Source organism: Lampetra planeri, chromosome 21 (genome assembly GCF_965212315.1).
Source record: "Lampetra planeri chromosome 21, kcLamPlan1.2.h2, whole genome shotgun sequence".
NCBI lineage: Eukaryota > Metazoa > Chordata > Hyperoartia > Petromyzontiformes > Petromyzontidae > Lampetra > Lampetra planeri.
The window spans coordinates 2,602,883-2,621,335 of NC_136127.1; the positions used below are offsets into that span (position 1 = coordinate 2,602,883).

The window sequence follows — 18,453 nt, forward strand, 5'->3', positions numbered from 1 at the left end:
GGTATCATTTGTGATGGCCAGGTCGCATTTCAAAAAAGTATAAAAACAGCTCAGTGGTCCTTACCAGTTTCGTTTTTTTGTTTAGTTCACAAAACGATTCCCATTGTTGCGTCTCAGTGGGTGGTTTCCCAGCCAGGCGATTGTGGGAAGGGTAATTGAATCGGAGCTAGCGCAAGAGCCAGCCGTGACGGGTCCCTGACGGACCGCTCAGCCTCTCCCCCATTTCACTCCACACAGACTTCCCTCTCGCGATTGGCCACCGCGTGCAGGCGAAGCACAGTTTACTTTCTGATGTGAGATCTGGGCCAGCAGCTATGGGGGTGGTGGCGGTGGGGGCACTAAGGGAGAGGGGGTGGGGGGCGGCTTGCAGAGGTGGGACAAAGTCATTGTTATGCAAGTCCAAGTCGAGTCGCAAGTCATCAAATTCATGACTCGAGTCTGACTCGAGTCCAAGTCACATGACTCGAGTCCACATCTCATAGGTGGGACAAAGTCATTGTTATGCAAGTCCAAGTCGAGTCGCAAGTCATCAAATTCATGACTCGAGTCTGACTCGAGTCCGAGTCACATGACTCGAGTCCACACCTCTGGCGGCTTGTGTGGGTGGGCATCGGAACCCGACGACCCGAGTTCGATTCCCGCTGATGGCCACCCAACACCGGTGACGGTGAACTGAACCGGTTCTGGGCCTCCTCGAGGTCTACTCGGCCTCAAATGAGTACCTGGTGCGGTGCGTAGTAAGCAGCGCCACTAGGGAGACAAAGGCGGCCAGGTGTGGTGTCGGCCACACCCCCCCTCTCGTGTGCCGTGTCGACCTCCATCGATGCTGCTACTCGCTAACAGCCCTTGGCCCAACAGCCTGTTAAGGCTATATGGGGGGGGGGGGGATCTTTGCCTTTTTGGGGAGCAGAACCCGACGACACGAGTTCGATTCCCACTGACGACCAACACCAGTGACGATTATCTGAACCAGTCCTGGGCCTCCTCAAGGTCTACTCAGCCTCAAATGAGTACTTGGTGTGGTGGGTAAACATTGGCGGCCACCCACACCCCCGTGCGCCGTGCCGGCCTTCATAGGTGCTCGCCAACAGCACTTGCCCCTGCAGTCTATTAAAGGCTATGGGGCGGAAGGGGGGGGGAGTGTCTTTGTCTGTGATTTCCTCTGGGAGGGACTATGCGATCGCGAGCGCCGAGCAGCTGAAATGTGGCGCCGAGCAACAACAGCTGACGTCTGATTCGGTGGAGCGGTAGGGGTTGGCGGGGGCGGTGGCCATCCAGAATTGAGAAAAGGAGCGCCGAGGAGCTGGAGGGAGAGGAGGAGGAGAAGGGGACGGAGGGCGCAGGGTTTTTATGCTCGCACTTGAAGCCAGGCGAGGCCCACTGAGCTATGCAGCTCTCTTTCAGAAGCGGCCTGGCCACAAGCGGTTGCTCAGTGAAGTGGCTTATTGTGTGCAAATTTAAAGTAGCAACCAACAACTCTGAACGTTTGATGTTGATTCTAAATGTGGAGGGAAAAACAGGAGGACCCGGAAGAAAAGCCACGCGACCACAGGGTGAGAGAGAGAAACGCAAACTCCAAATATACAGCAGCAGGCGTCAGGGTCGAACCGATGCCTATATACCAAGGGGAGGTCGTTACCATAGAGAGTGCCTACGATCAAGTCGCTCGACGTTCTGCCACTCTGCGTGGTGAGTGTTGTGGGTGCCTCATCAGTTTGGTTCTAATTCACATTGGGTCAAACGTCAAATGTGAATTATCCTACATGCGCGATCGGTGTCGCTTGACGGAACGAAGATCTCCCTTGCAAGAGTGGTGCAACAACCACACTTTGTGTTAAGAGTCTTTTGGGCCACCTCTAGTCCACATGGTATGGGGCAGCACTCACGTTGATTGCGCGCGTGCAGTCTTCCTATTCGGCGTTCCCTGCCGCTTGCTGCTGCTGATGATGAGGTCGCCGAACCGCGACGGAAACAGCGATTCATCCCCTGTCTCCGATGAGCACAGTTGGCTACGTACGACGCGAAAATGAACCACGATACCTCGCTGATCTCGTCAAGGAGCATAAACCATCACGTGAACTCCGGTCATCCTCGCAGCAACGGCTCACCGCATCGCACGCTTTCAGATGCTCTTCTGCGGCCGTCTGGAACTCTCTTCTTTCCGATTATTTGGAAGCCACTAGAGCTATGCACTTTTAAATCGAGTTTGAAAACTCATTTCATTATAACTTATTTTTGTGTTTAGTTTGTTGTCTTTCCGCCGCAGCTCCAATGAGCAGGGTTAACTATGTACGGTACGAAAGAAGTTCAACATACGTACATACATACGTCTCTCTGGACGACCTGGGAGCATTCGGTTCATAGGCAGCCGGATGCTGCTGGCTGTGATGCGTGTGGCCTGTAACACAGCAGACTTGCTCCGTGGCTGTTTGCCCCAAGGTCACCCTGAGGTCGCCATCTCCTGGCTTGCCACGGTATGATGGCCGTGTATCTCGTGGATTAATTTCCATTTATATTTCATCTTCACGGGGATCGGGCGTTGACCTCCACCGCCCCCCCACCCACCCACTCTCACATGTGTGGGTCTCTGTACACCCTGCTAAGATCCTGGCGATCCACACTCTCATTTAGCTGGCCGCGCAAAAAACACGAGTTGTTCATCGATTCGCTCAACCTGGTCTGAACCGCCAACTCGGGTTCACTCAGCCCAAAACGTCCTTGTGCAATGTGGACGACGTTACGCGCGGAGGCAAGGGCAGCAGAGCAAAGGTATGGACCCACCACCGCCTCCCCCCAACCCTCTATCCCCCCGTTCCGCCAGCCTTCAGTAGGTGCCCGCTAGCCACACGCGCCCCACCAGCCCAGCCTGGCCACATGTGGGATCTCTCCGTCTTTTGTCTTTAAACATGGATGGCAGATGTACGGGCTCACGGACTGTGCGGCTTCTTGGCAGGTTATTTTGAGCGAGTGTGCGTTTGTTTTATTAGCGGGCTGCTGGACGCGAGCGTGTGTGTTTGGCGCTACGTAGCTACGCGCATCGTTCCTTGGGTTGGAGCGGTGGCGCAGCGGTTAGCGCGCTGCGCCACAAACCCAGCGATCAGAGTTTGATTCCCGGCTCACGGCCAGCGTCGGTTACGAATATCTGAACTCTGTCCTGGGCCTTCCCTAGGTCGTCTTAGCCTCAAATGAGTACCTGGTGCGGCGTGTAAACATCGCCAGTCAGGAGACAAAGGGGGCCGGGCGTGGTGCTGGCCACCCTCGTGTGCCGTTCCGGCCTTCATAGGCGCTCGCTAACAGCACTTGCCCCAACAGTCTGTCAATGCTATACGGGGGGGGATCTTTGTCTCTGTTCTTTGGAGGGTGTGGGGCGGTGGGGGGGTTGTGATCTTTTGGCAGGCATTGAGTGCGAACGTCAATCGGCATTTAAACTAAATGTCTCGGCACCCCCCATACCCGGGGCGCATGGATTTTATAAACAGGTGGTGGTCACGGTCGAGTTGTAGCGTACTTTTATTTTAAATAAAATGTGTTTGTGTAAGTAATGGGTTTTTGTTTTTTACGTGCGCGTGCGCGACGTGAATTCGGTCGGCACAACCGCCGGCCTGGATGATGGGTCGTGGAGTCGCAGGAATCTCAACGGGGGATGTTGCCGACGTGGGGAGGCCTTCATCCAGCAGAGGATAGACCATAGCTTACTGCCACCTTGCATCCCGCCACCTTGCACTGCGCCGCCGTGCATTGAGCCACTTCGCATCGTGACGCAGGAGTGTGATGAGAGGCTGCGATGCATCTGACATCCGCCACTCACCCAAACAACCTTGTCACCCACTCACCCACCCACCTGACCAAACCACCTCCCACCCACACGACCTACCCAACCCACTCAACCGACCAACCCACCAATGAGACCAACCTGACCCACCCACCCACTCACCCGATCAACCCACCCGACCAGGAGCAACCCCTGGGCAGGGAGCTGGCTTTCTAGGGGGCTTGGGGCCAGTGGGTGAGCAGGGGGGGGTACCCCTAAGTTTCCGCGCTCGCCTCTCTGACTTGTCGTTAACTCCGGTCGCGTGCGCGCGTGTGTGTCCCCCCACCCCGCGTGCAGTTCCTAGCGCAGCTGAAGATCATGGACTACAGCCTGCTGGTGGGCATCCACGATGTGGAGCGCGCCGATCAGGACGACGACGACGTGGAGGAGGGGGAGGAGGGCGGCGAGGGCGGGGAGGAGGGGGAGGGCGGCGCGGAGTGGGCGGGGGGCGACGACGAGACCGGGTCGGACGCCAACGGCTCGGGCGGCCCCGCCGGGGTGGTGGGCTCCTACGGCACGACGCCGCCCGACTGCTCGGGCTTCTCCGTGGCCGCCTACAAGCCGATGGGGCCCGGCGAGTTCGACCCCAACACGGACGTGTACGCGCTCAAGGCCCACGAGAGTGAGTCCCCCGCCACCATCGCCGCCGCCATCGCCGCCGCCCTCCCTGCCAATGAGTTAATTTGCGAGGAGTTTAGACGGGCGCTACGGTGCCTAGGAGATGTTAACTCCCTCGCCTGGTCTACTGGAGTTTGTGGGTTCGATCCCGACCCCTGACGCCTGCTGTATATTTGGTTTTTTCCCTAATTTAAAATCAACGTGCATTTAGAGTATTCGGCTGCTATAATTTTCCACGTGATAAGCCACTGTGTTGAGCTATCATTTGTGCAATATAACTCAGTGGGCCTTACCTGATAAAAAATATTTATATCTAGTTGAGTTTTAGTATAGCTATTTAATTATTCTCAGTGATTACATCCCGACCCCTTGACGCCTGCTGCGGTGTATTTGGAGTTTGCGTGTCACTCTCTCCTTCTCCGGGTCCTCACGGTTTTTTCCCCTCCACGTTTAGAATCAACTTCGCGCGTTTAGAGTTTTTTGGGCTGCTGCTGCTCTAAATGTCTACGTGACGATAAGCCACTTCCATTAAGCTATCATTTGTGATAGCCAGAGTCGCGTCTGCAAAAGAGCTATATAGCTCAGTGGGCCTTATCTGGTAAAATTAAAAAAAAATTTGTTTAGAGTGCATGGGGGTATTTAGTTTTTTAAACAAATTGCTGAGCACAGGCCCTGAAGGTCCAAAACTTCGAGCAGTCAGCAACAAACAGCTGCAGCCCGCTAGGGTACTAATATTATTGTTGCGGGTGAGTGTGATGAGTGTGTGGTTGTGACCTGCAGTGTGGTGAGCAGGTGAGTGTGATGAGTGTGTGGTTGTGACCTGCAGTGTGGTGAGTGGGTGAGTGTGATGAGTGTGTGGTTGTGACCTGCAGTGTGGTGAGCGGGTGAGTGTGATGAGTGTGTGGTTGTGACCTGCAGTGTGGTGAGCAGGTGAGTGTGATGAGTGTGTGGTTGTGACCTACAGTGTGGTGAGCAGGTGAGTGTAATGAGTGTGTGGTTGTGACCTGCAGTGTGGTGAGCAGGTGAGTCTGATGAGTGTGTGGTTGTGACCTGCAGTGTGGTGAGTGGGTGAGTGTGATGAGTGTGTGGTTGTGACCTGCAGTGTGGTGAGCAGGTGAGTGTGCTGAGTGTGTGGTTGTGATCTGCAGTGTGGTGAGTGTGATGAGTGTGTGGTTGTGACCTACAGTGTGGTGAGTGTGCTGAGTGTGCTGAGTGTGTGGTTGTGACCTGCAGTGTGGTGAGCTGGTGAGTGTGATGAGTGTGTGGTTGTGACCTGCAGTGTGGTGAGTGGGTGAGTGTGATGAGTGTGTGGTTGTGACCTGCAGTGTGGTGAGTGTGCTGAGTGTGTGGTTGTGACCTGCAGTGTGGTGAGCTGGTGAGTGTGATGAGTGTGTGGTTGTGACCTGCAGTGTGGTGAGCGGGTGAGCGTAATGAGTGTGTGGTTGTGACCTGCAGTGTGGTGAGTGGGTGAGTGTAATGAGTGTGTGGTTATCACCTGCAGTGTGGTGAGCGGGTGAGTGTGCTGAGTGTGTGGTTGTGACCTGCAGTGTGGTGAGTGGGTGAGTGTAATGAGTGTGTGGTTATCACCTGCAGTGTGGTGAGCGGGTGAGTGTGCTGAGTGTGTGGTTGTGACCTGCAGTGTGGTGAGCGGGTGAGTGTGCTGAGTGTGTGGTTATCACCTGCAGTGTGGTAAGCGGGTGAGTGTAATGAGTGTGTGGTTGTGACCTGCAGTGTGGTAAGCGGGTGAGTGTAATGAGTGTGTGGTTGTGACCTGCAGTGTGGTGAGTGGGTGAGTGTAATGAGTGTGTGGTTGTGACCTGCAGTGTGGTGAGTGGGTGAGTGTGATGAGTGTGTGGTTATCACCTGCAGTGTGGATGAGTCGAAACAGTCGGTGTCTGATAAACCGAGTCCTCAACATGGGTGGAGGAAGCGATGAGTGAAGTCCCCGGGAACAGTGGCCATGGTGGTAGCAATAGAAGAGTGATCAGGAGGTGGCCGACCGCCGACGAGCGAGCCAGCGGGTGAAGTGGCTCGGCGAGTCGCCGTTCGTCAACCACCACGACCGCTCGACGGTGAACTCCACCGAGCGCGGCGACGTGGCAACACGCACGGCGCGTGTGACCCCTGACCCTCTCCCCGCTCCCCACCGCCCCCCACCCCCCCCTTCCCCAACAAGGTGCTCCGCGGAAAGAAGTTTACTTCATGGCGATCATCGACATCCTCACTCACTACGACGCCAAGAAGAAGGCCGCACACGCAGCCAAGACTGTGAAGCACGGGGTAAGAGTCGGCCCTCGCTGGGCCTTCACAGCACGACTGCTCATGGCACTGCAGCCGTCACCGGGTGACAGTGCCACGAGCCCGACCTGTCACCCACGCGCCCTGGCCAATTGGCCGCTGCCGCACCCAGTAGAGTGTTTGCGCGTGGCGGTTTGGCCACTCAAGCCAGGCGATGAAGACGTTCGATATAGTGGCGTTGTTGTCCTCTGTGCTGTTCGCCTCGTGGCGTCGTTCTCTGGTCTAACACCGGTGGTGACACGTGGCCGTAGGGGGGAGGCTGTCTGGTGGAGGCCAATCGGTTTGCATGTTTTGCCACAATTATGAGTGGTTAAGGCAGACTTGATCCCTTGCAATAGTTGTGAGTGTCTAGTTGGTGTTTGAACATCTTAACACCTCCTGTGTTATTGCCAGAAAGTTCTTGTGTTTTTTCATCATTTTGTTAGTACTGGCACAAAAGGTCCCATAGACATAGCCGTAGCTGTCAGTCGACAGTCATGAATCCGACCTCATCACACGCGGTCACGTGTTTCTTAATCTTGAGTGCATTTGCTCACGCCCGAAGCATAGTGAAGAATCGCCCTACGGTGAAACCAGTTTAACGCTTTCTCTTTTGTCCGGGAACCTTTTTGGCACGTGGTGGTCGTGGTGTAAACCGCCATTTTCCATAGACGTTAAAGCTAAACTAAACTATATTTTTATTTGACCATGTAAGGTTCCACTGAGCTGTATAGCGCTTTTTCAGAAGCATCCTGGCTACATATCATAGCTCAACGAAGTGGCGTATTACTTGGGAAATTAATACTAGTCAAATAACTCGAAATGCACGTTGATTCTAAATGTGGAGGGGAAAAACCGTGAGGACCTGGAGAAATATCCACACGACCACGGGGAGAGAGACACCCGCAAACTCCAAATATGCAGCAGGCGTCAGGGGTCAGGATCGAACCCACGACCTCCTGTATATCAGACGAGGTAGTTAACATACGCTCTGACAAGGTGTATGTACGTATGTTGAACTTCTTTTGCACCGAATGTAGCCAACCATGCTAATCGGGGATGTGGTCCTGCTGGGATCACACGACCACCTCTGTCGCGAGCACCGAACTCTACACGGCACCGCACACACACACGCACGCGCACACGCCCACACACGCACGCACACACGCGCACGCGCACACGCGCACACGCACACACGGGGGCCGTAGCACCCACAGCCGTTCTTGCGCTGTCGCCTCCGTAGCGCGGGTGTTTGTTGGGTGAACCGCATCGGGCGTGTGTGCGTGTGTGTGTGTGTGCGTGTGCGTGTGTGTGTGTGCGTGTGTGTCCGAGGCTAGCTAGGGGGGGGAGAGTCACATTCCAGGTATGAATACGAATTTAGTTGGCAGTGTTTGCTGTCATCAACACAGCCTGAGCGATTGGATGCGTCATGCGGTTTGATCGCGCAACGATGATGAAAACTGGCAACAAAAATGATGATGATTACAACGATGATGATGACAATGACGATGGCAGTGACGATGATGATAACTATGATGATGATAACGACGATGATGATGACAACAATGATGATGATGACAATGATGACGATAATGATGATGACGACAGCGATGAGGATGATCACGATGACAACGACGACGATGACGATGATGATTTTGATGGTGTGTGTGGTGTTATCTGTACGCAGGCTGGAGCGGAAATCTCGACGGTGAACCCTGAGCAGTATTCCAAGCGATTCCTGGACTTCATGGCGAGCATTCTAGAATAGCTTCAATCCTGCCTCCTGGCCTTCGCTTAAAGGCTACAACGTGAATAGTGTATTATTGATATTATTAATATGGTTATCATTATTATTGTCAACAAGTTGATGAGTAAAGTGGGACAATGTTGTTACATAAAAAAAGAGAAAAAAAAACATTTTTTAAAAAAATGTTTGTTGTTCCAGTGAGTTTTACGCAGCAGAACTTGTGACAGAGTCGTGGAGAGGCGGATATGATGTGGGGGAGTGAGGGAGAGAGGGAGCGGGAGGGTACGGGGAGGGCCGGGGGGGAGGGGGGTGATATGAGTGTTTTTTTCTGCCATTGCCTTTGCACTAGTTCCGTTAACACCACGACACGACACGCGGGGGTTGGGGGTGGGTGGTAGACGGCGAGGGATGCAGACTAACGGAGCGACTACTGCGAGTGTGCGCGTGCCGCCTCCTCGTCAGCCGAGCCTTTCATCTTTCCTCTTTCTCTCTGCGGGCCACCGGTGGGCGACCTTTAATCAATCACCACGTCGACCGGTTGCCGTGCGTCGCTTCATGCAGGCCTCGTGGGGAAATGTTCCCCTTAATCTCACGATACAACGACGTGGGTCACCCGCGAGTTCATTCCACGTCTCCTCTCGCTCGCTTGCCGCTCGCTTGCCGCTCGCTCGCCGCTCACTCGCTCGCCAGCCGCACGGACGACGAGACGGCTCTTGCTGCGACGGCGGCTCTTGCCGCGGCAGAAGTGGGATGAGCGACCACGGCACGCGGGGACCCACGGCACGCGGGGACCCACGGCACGCGGGGACCCACGGCACGCGGGGACCCACGGCACGCGGGGACCCACGGCACGCGGGGACCCACGGCACGCGGGGACCCACGGCACGCGGGGACCCACGGCACGCGGGGACCCACGGCACGCGGGGACCCACGGCACGCGGGGACCGCATTCCCGTGTCATGAGCGCGCTCAGCTCAGCTCCCGAGCCGGCTGGACGCGAAGTTGATGGCTCGTCGGCTGCAGCCTCCCCCCTGGTGGTTTCCCGCGGGGGCGTTAGGAGAAGCGCCCCGCTGTAGAGTGGACAGCGCATGCCCCGTGGCATCGGTTTCCCAGGTGTTGGCCTGCTGTGTGCCGTCATCTGGCCAGATCTGGAAATATTTGAAATGTTTCCCGTGACTAAATTGCAACGGCAAAAAAATGACAGATTTTCTTCGTTTTTTTTCTTACCCCGAGTCTCGGGTCTCATGCACAGACGAGAGAGATTGCGTCCCAGCGGCGAGGTGGGATAAGGTTGAGTGGAGATCACCGAATAGAAGCGAGGAGCAAGTTGAACTAGAGGCAGTGGCCTTGCAGGAACGACTGTGGTTGGCCCTTGGATTTGAGGTTGTTGTTTTTTTTCGCGCAGACAGCTCACCCCCGGCCCTAGCCGTAAACGCCTGTTGAGCTCACGGGACATTTGCACCGCCTCCGACACACAGACTCGGCCGCCAACTCTGGACTTGAGAGCCCGGGCTGAGGGTAGCAGAGAGCGAGAGAGGTGAGGCATGGGGGGAGGATTGGTGAGCGCCACAGTGAGGAGCTGACGGCCGTCTGGAAATCTTAGGCAGTTTGTGCTCGTTGATTTGTCACAGCCGTTTAACAGCAATCTGCCACGTTCCTTTCTTCCTCTTGCACACTTGGCGATTCATTTTCCGGAACTCTTTCGTCCCCAAAAAGTTGCAACACCAGCAGTAACGACGAGCGTCATTGTTTGTGGCTGCTAAAAAAACAATTTTGCCTTTCACGTGTCAAACCATCGTGGGATGATTCGATTGTGCCGATGACAACTGGCAGAAGACGGTCAAAGTATGCGGTGTCGTTCGAAGAGCCAAAACCCACAATGAAGAAACTGCACGCGCGGGGGCAGGTGCATCGTTTTATAGACGCCGCGAGGGTTTGTTGCAACTCGTTTGTGCATGGAGAGATCGATACATACGCATCTCAAGGAGGCCACCACAGACAGAGAATGCACACACAGAGCCCTCCCCAGATGCGCTCTGCTGGCTCGTAAGACAGACACCGTCGGTGACAAACGGTGGCTAGGAGACGTTAATTCCCTCGCCTGGTATACAGGAGATCGTGGGTTCGATCCCGACCCTGACGATGCTTGCTTCTGTATATTTGGAGTTTGCGTGCCTCTCTCCCCTTGGTCGTGTGGATTTTTCTCCGGGTCCTCCGGTTTTTCTCTCCACATTTAGAACCAACGTGCGTTTAGAGTACTTTGGCTGCTACAAATGTCCACGTGACGATAAGCCACTTCCGTTGAGCCATCATTTGTGAAGAGTCGCTTCTGAAAAAGAGCTGTATAGTTCAGTGGGTCCCATACCTGGCAAAAGGTAAAAATGTAACAATCGGTTTCCAGAAGGGGACAAATGGTCCGTGAAGTCATAACGACGCGCACCTGGGCTCGGAGAGACCTCGGCAGTGGCACCGTTGGGGTTCCGGGGCTCGGCTTCTTTTCACGTTGGTGTCAAGAGCATCTCGGGTCATGGTGGCAGACGGTTGGGGAGAGAGAAGGAGAGAGACAGTGTGTGTGTGTGCTGTTTGACAGAAGTAAAACAGCAGGGGCGGTGGTCCCACTCGTCCACGTGGTGTGCAGACAGCTGCCTCCCGGCTCACTGCCCAGCTCCCCAGGTCACATCTCTCCCTGTCGCTTTGATGACCCAAAGTTGGCCCGCGAGTGGTGTACTCGGTACAACGACAAAGATACCCCGAGTAGCCTTAACCGGCTGTTGGGGGCAAGTGCTTGTGAGCGAGCAGCGCATGTGAAGGCCGGCACGGCGCATGATGGGGGTGGGTGGCCAGCACCACCGCACCAGGTACTCATTTGAGGCTGAGTCGACCTAGGGGAGGCCCAGGACCGGCTCAGATAATCGCCACTGGAAGTTGTCGGTGGGAACTCCCGAAGCCCTCGGAAAACGACGCTGCAGACCGTGTGCTCGTGCAGGAAGCGTGTGTCCGTGCTGCACAAGGCTGCGGTGGTTGCAGTGAAGTGCCGGACACGGCCACAGTCCGCGAGGCAACAGAATGACAATCGGCAAGGAGCATCCACACAGCAGCGAAGAGCCCCATCAACCCTAATACAAGAGTCGCAGGCGTCGATTTAGTCTGAAACCCTTCGCTCGCGTGACCCAACATGTAGCCAGTGGAGAGGCCAATGCTCTCACGAAATAATCGCTGTTCCAAGATTCCAAGCGAATAGATGGGACGAAACGGCCGTTCCCTGACTAAAACACGATTGCCTCCAAAACTGCAAATTTTTCAGCCGTGAAACTTCACTCTCCGCCACAAATGCTGCCCGTTTCCATCCGCTCCCTCTCTCTCCGAGTCCCACCTAAATCACTCCCCCCGCCCTCTGTAGTCCCGAGCGAAAATCTTCGTTGGTCGCAGCCACTTTTCTCAGGGGTCGGCATGACTTCGACCCTTTCCAGCGGTGCGTCTGTGCTTTAACGCTGACCATCCCCTCCGCCCCGCCGACCATTCCGGCGATCTCCCTTGTGAGCGCCAGTCCGGTGTCTGCAACCTCTTGAGCCACTTTCCCCGAGATCGGACGGAGCGAGACAGCGTAGCCCCCCCCCCGCCTTGCGAGGACACCGCGGCGATGTTCGGTCGATTTTGAGAGTCGTCGTGATGAAGCAGCGCTGCCGCACGCCCGAGGGTGGGATGGGGGGGGGGGGGCACCTTGCCCGATCTCGCGAGGACGGCGCGACAAGTTTACAGCTCTGAATTTAAAAGTGTAACTTCTGTAGTCGATAAGTTGTTTGTTTTTTTCACTGCCCCCCCCCCACCACCACCCTGCCTCTCTCCCCTCACCTTCTCTGGCGTGATCTCTCTGTCTCTGCCAATTATTGCCGCGTGGGCACTGACGCCGTGGGTGTGTGTCGCGTGGTGGTGTTAACTGCGGTGGGTTACTGCCTTTGATGATGATGATGATGTTCACAGCGAGAGATACACCAGAGATAGAAATATAAATAATAATAAAAGACAATAATGTTGCTATTTCCAGGAGTTAAGCTGCGCGTGGATCATGGGCGTTCGAGCCAGCCATCTCTGCACCGAGCACGACTAAAGAACAAAGCGTAGCCGTGGTTTACACGTCTTTCTAATCGTTATTATAATTAGTATCATTAAATGTCGTAGTTCTTGGCACACGCCTTTTCGATGTCATTTTCCAACCAAGCATGGCTTTGCTGTTGATAGCCTCTCCCCTCGTGGCTTTCTCGGTCGGGAGCAAAGTTTTGCGTCGGACGTCGCGCCAACGTTGGGTGGTGAACATCAACGTCTGGCCGTTCGCGTTTGCCGGATGCATGAGGACGAGCAGAGGCGAGCGCGCACGCGGTCTTGATGCCGAATTCCCGCTGTGTGCAGCAGGATCGATCACTTGCAGCAGCAGCAGCTAGCAGCAGTTAACAGCAGCAGCACGCTGGCTTGCACTGTGGGCTTACTTAAAAGCGTTATTAAATGTTTCGCTGCGTGTCATTATACATTTTTATTGCGTTCACTTTTTCTACCCCCCCCCCCCCCCATTGTCCGCCCGTAGCGTCGCGTTTTTTTTTTAACCACGCAACTACTACTCCAGAACAAGCCGCGCTTGTGCATGCGTACATACACACACGCATATCTATAGATGTAGAAACGCTGCCACACGATTTGGGTAAAACCACATTCGACAACTCGGGACGCACCACGGGATTCCGCTACACGCCGGGGCGGGCGGTGGTGGGGGGGGGCCCTGCTGCAATAACACCAATCTCTTTTGGGGGGCTCGCCCATATTCACTCTCTCGAGCGATATATACAGGGTGCTTCACAAAAAATGTTAACACATGGGACGATTGATGTTGATGGAAAAAGAACGGATAATACACTGTAACATGATAACAAATGTACATTAATAGCTTGAAAAAGTCAGTCTCCATTGTCAACACGTTGCCTGGAATCTTCTACAGGTGGTCTCCAGAGCCCGGAGGCACATTGCTTGCGGTATTGTTGCAAATTCTCAGAAGTGTTAACATTTTTTGAAGCACCCTGTACATCTAAAACAATATATACACACTCGTGTGTAAAATCTCCTGCTGTGCTGGTAGTTGCACTGCCCTGCACGCTTGACAGCTCCACCACGGTGGCTTGCTCGGCACCGTTGGGATGGAGGTGGTGCGGTGAGGGTGTAGCACCCCCACCACCGCTGCTGCTGCTGTGTTCAGTGAAGCTGCCCCCCCCCCCCCCCCATAACGACCCTGTCCACTGCTACTCGAACAGCGCCGTGTCGTCTCCCCGTTGTGCGCACCTCTACGCAGCAGCACGTTGTGCGCTTGATACAGACATTGGGGTTAGGGTGGACTCGGCAGTTTTGGGGAATTGTTGGGGGGGGGGGGGCTGCAGAAGTTGCGTGAAGAATTCCCCTGACCCCCGTGGACCGGATGGTGAACGGGCGAAGGTTCGCCCGACGTTCACCCGACGTTCGCCCGGGTCGCGTGTGTGGAGGAGGGGACGGGCCAACGCACACATCGCAAAATGCGATGGATTGAACATGCTGCGTGAAAGATCAAAAATGTAAAATAGCATCGCTTCGTGAACTGCATACCCCCCCCCCCATCCTCGCTAACCCCCCCTCTCCGTAGGCAGTGTTGACGTGAGCCATTCCCATCCCACGGCGACTTCCCAGTGACATGATGACACATACACACAAATCCTCGTTCAATTTTCCACACTTCCCTGCGCCCCCTCCCAACATGACAAAGACGGCTAATTTAAATAACCCTGGATCCGCCTGAAGGAAATTATCCCATTTCCTCTTGGTTTATAAGAAAAAACGTGACAGCTGGTTTTGTTTGTTTGTGTGGGTGGGGGGCGGTAGTGTAGCGGTTATCGCGCTGCGCTACGAACCCAGAGAGCCCCAGGCTTGATTCCCGCTCACGGCCAACACCAGTGATGGATTATCTGGACCGGGCTTGGGCCTCCCCTAGGTCGACTCGGCCTCAAATTAGTTCCTGGTGCGGTGTGTATAAAACATCGCCACCCAAATCCCCTTTGTGTTTGGGGCTGGTAAGGTGCGGGGTAGGATGGATGGGTGTGGAGGGCCTGCAGACCAAAGTAAATCGGAAGGTTGTGCACCGTGAAAGTTGTCAAGTACACACACGGTGTACTAAACACCACCTCCACCTTGTCATCTAATTTGAACGATTACACTTTGTTTTACCGGGTAAGGCCCACTGAGCTATGTAGCTTTTTTTTCAGAAACGACCTGGCCATCACAATTGATAGCTCAACAAAGTGGCTCATCATCACGTGAAAATTTTACCGGCCAAATACTCCCAAACGCATGTCGAAAATTTTCAATGATTGTGGGGGAAACCCGGAGGACCCGGAGAAAAATCCACGTGACCACCAGGAGAGAGTCACCGCAAACTGCAAATATACAGCAGCAGGCGTCAGGGACTGGATTGAACCCACGACCTCCTGTAGACCCGTGAGGTAGTTAACATCTCCGAGCCACCGTGGCGCCCATCTGAATGCCCCGTGAATAAACTCCGGCAGTGCGGCTGTACAGCACGGAGAAGCGCGCACTGTTATTATTGTATACTACCCGGCCTTCACGAAGTAATAACATTTTTTAGTACTATATTATAAGAAAAGCGCGTTCACCAATTCGACGCAAATAGCGCTCCAACAAAACAGCTTTCCGGCGCAAGGAACCGCAGTCGACCGCCTCTTTGAGTGGGTTGGTCGGCTGCTGTTGTTTTTTTTCTTTTAATGGAAAATTTTTGCTATCGGTGCGTCGTTGTCGTCGTCACCCTGTCTGCGTGCGTGTGTGTGGCTGGTACCGTGCGCGGCGTTGAACGTCCGATTACGTTGTGTGCACTTCCCCCCCCCTCCACCCCACACACCGTGTACACAACGTGAAGACTTCACCTGTTGATTTGTCGTCGTAACATTAACATTCGTCCTCGTTCCCCTCCGTTTGTTTTTTTTTGCTGTCAGTTGTAGCAATGACTGTAATGTACGTTATTATGCATTTTAAATATATAAGCAAAAACAAAAACGCCACGGGCGGCTCACGCAGTCACGTTTTTAATACACGTTTAAAACAATCCGCCGCCTGTGCGCTTCTAGACGTTTTGGGTTTTTTTCCCCAGGGGCGCCTTTGAATCGTCGTTCAGCATCGAATCATCACCGACCGCTTCCAGGAAGATGTCTTCCTTTGAAAGGACGCAAGACGACAAACTAAAATCAAAGAGTTATTCTCAAGAAATTGGTTTGTCCATCTAGATGATGATTTAAAAATGCACATAGCTCCAAGTGGCTTCCTAATATCGGAAGGAAGAGCGTTCCAGACGGCCAGGAAAGCGCGCAAGATGCGGTGGTTAGTTCGCGTGATGTGTTATGCTCCTTGACGAGATCAGCCAAACAATGTTGTACACGCTGCAGCTTGGTGATGTTTTTTGACAGACGTCCTCTAGAGTAAGTTAATTGTCGCCACTGCTTCCAGGAGAAGATGTCTTCGTTTGTAAGGACGCAAGACTTTGTCCCGGGGAACCCTGCCGTCGCCAATGCAACGATCACCACGCAGCAGCCACAGTGGTGGCGAGTTTGCCGCTCGTTGCAGGGGCGTTCTCGGTTCGCCATCCAGGATGGCCGCCCTGGTCAATAGTGCGGGGTAGTGCGCGTTGTACACAAACGCCATGCCCGTTTGTTTCACCGAGGGTGTTAAAAAGATGCAGCGATTGTCGGTCCCTAATTTTATAAAAAATAACAAAACTCAACACGTTCGTCAATAAAACTCTAGCCTTAAAAGGAAAAAAAGTATATAATAGGTCACTTTGCAGGCAGTGTCTTCATTCCATAGGGTTGGCCATTGAGTTCCCTTCCGATTAGCACGGTTGGCTACGTACGATGGGAAAGAACTTAAACGTACACACGTTATGTTCTAAAAAAAAAATTTAAATACCCGCAAATTACCTCATTGGGAAACACATAGCTAGCATATCGCCCCCCCCTATCGTCAGACTAATGCCCACTTGCAGAATTAACTTTTGCCACGTAGGGACAGCAACCACTGGGGGTGGGTATCCTTCAAGCGGATGAGATGAGATGCAAGCCGATTCGAGATGCTGGGGGCGGTAGAGCGAGCGGCTCCCAGACGGAGGGTTCAAGTCATTGTTCAAGCAACGGAGTTCAAATCCTCACTTGTGTACCCCACTTTGTGATGGAAGTCCACGGTGGTTCTATAGATAGACTCACCTCCGCCATACGAACATCTAATTCCCACCACTGGCTCAGGGCGGTGTACAGGAGGTGAAGCACCACCGCCTCGGTGCTCATTCGAGAAGAACATCACTTTGACATTTTCTTGTCTGGGCCATAGAGCGGCTGTGGCCTCAAATAATTATCATCAAACCACTCACATGTGGCACTCATCCCCTGATCACTGCTGCTGCTCGAGAAACGATTGTCCAGCCGACTCGAACCTAAACCAGCACCCTGTAAGTACAGACGGCGTTATACATCTCTGGCACATTCGTGAGATGCAAAACGTCGTTTGAAACGTGGGCCCATTCACGATCACAACTGGGAGTATATTGTGCAGCGTTGTTGAGTCACGAGCTCAATGGAGGGTCACCATCCCCGGACGTCCTTGAGAATGGATATGGCACCTCGCTTGTATGTGTAATGTAACTACTTCAGAGACACGAACTGTAGAGGGCTTTATTATTTCTCGGCATAATACAGCTACGACTTAATAACAGTCACAGGTTACTTAGCGCTGACTATATAGCTGGCTGACTATATAGCGATGACGGCGATGTCTAACTATACAGCGGGTTGACTGCATCGCGATGACGGCGACGAAGAGATGACGGCAATGACGATGATGACAGTGATGACCACCAGGACCCTGAACCCCACGGCGCCCAGAACCCCGTTCCTCTCCGCCTTTTATCCCCCCAGCGTGGCCTGGCCACGCCCCTCTTCTCGCACTCTCCAGTGGGTTCTGGGAGCTTCCGGATAGATCCCCTCTGACCCTTAGCCTAGTTAGCCCCCCTTGTGGTCACTCACGTGCATGCTCTCTTCCGTTTGTGTGCTGTTCTTCCACCCGTAATTATCCCTTATGGCTGCCAGTCGGTGCACTGTCTCTACATATGTATGTGTAGTGTCAACGATTCGGAGACAGAGTTTATAGGAGGCACCTTCATTAACAACTTCCACGGTCTCGTCCACACTCTCCACAGTAGTTTAGCCCAGCCTATACACAACACGAGCCGTCTAACACTGACGGCGCTGACTGAAATAGCCAACTACTTTCCTTCGTAGCGCAATATCTAGCGGAGACGTTGAGCGACGACGGCGACAAGACGACAGCAACGACGAGACGAGTCCACTCCCAGAACCGGCAGCCTCGAGCTCCCGCTCTCGACTCCATTTATGCTCCCAGCGCGGCCTCGCTCCGCTAGCCGGTTCCAGGGGCCTCCAGGTGGGGTCCTTAGTGACCCTTGCCATAGTTCCTCTCTGCCAACGCACCGTGTACTGTCTGTCCACAGTTGCCGCCGATGTCCACCAGCCGGCGCTACTACACTACATCTGTATGTTGAACCTCTTTTCGGGACTGTTCGTAGCCAACTGTGCTCATCCAAGGTGCGTTTTGGCACGGTTGTCTACGTATGGTGCGAGTTAAGTTAAAGGTACTGTACGTGTACAAACTAAACACAAGGCGTTTCTAAATAAATGAGTTTGCTACCTAGATTTTAGAAGTGCATGGCTCCCAGTGGCGTCCTGATTTCGGAAGAAAGAGCGTTCCAGACGGCCGCAGAAGCTCATCCGAAAGCGTGCGATGCAGTCAAAGTCTTTGTTCGACAGCTAGCCAGAAGCTGCTGTGGGGATGACCGGAGTTGGCGTGATGATGGGTTATGTTCCTCAGCGAGTAAAGCAGAGCGAGAGAGACATCCACCAATATATGGAGCGGG

The 18,453-nt window shown here is 54.0% G+C and overlaps 1 protein-coding gene across 4 annotated transcripts in view; it reads left to right on the forward strand.

The window, feature by feature from the left end:
* Positions 1–15,538, forward strand: part of LOC144724519 (phosphatidylinositol 5-phosphate 4-kinase type-2 alpha-like) — a 213,179-nt gene extending 197,641 nt beyond the window's left edge. For all 4 annotated transcript variants that reach the window (XM_078603728.1, XM_078603729.1, XM_078603732.1 and 1 more), the window contains 3 exons: positions 4,109–4,433; positions 6,606–6,709; positions 8,394–15,538. In XM_078603728.1, coding sequence (XP_078459854.1) covers positions 4,109–4,433; positions 6,606–6,709; positions 8,394–8,474 — 510 coding nt within the window. In that variant the 3' untranslated portion in view covers positions 8,475–15,538. The remainder of the gene's footprint in view (positions 1–4,108; positions 4,434–6,605; positions 6,710–8,393) is intronic.
* The last annotated feature ends 2,915 nt before the right edge of the window (positions 15,539–18,453 follow it).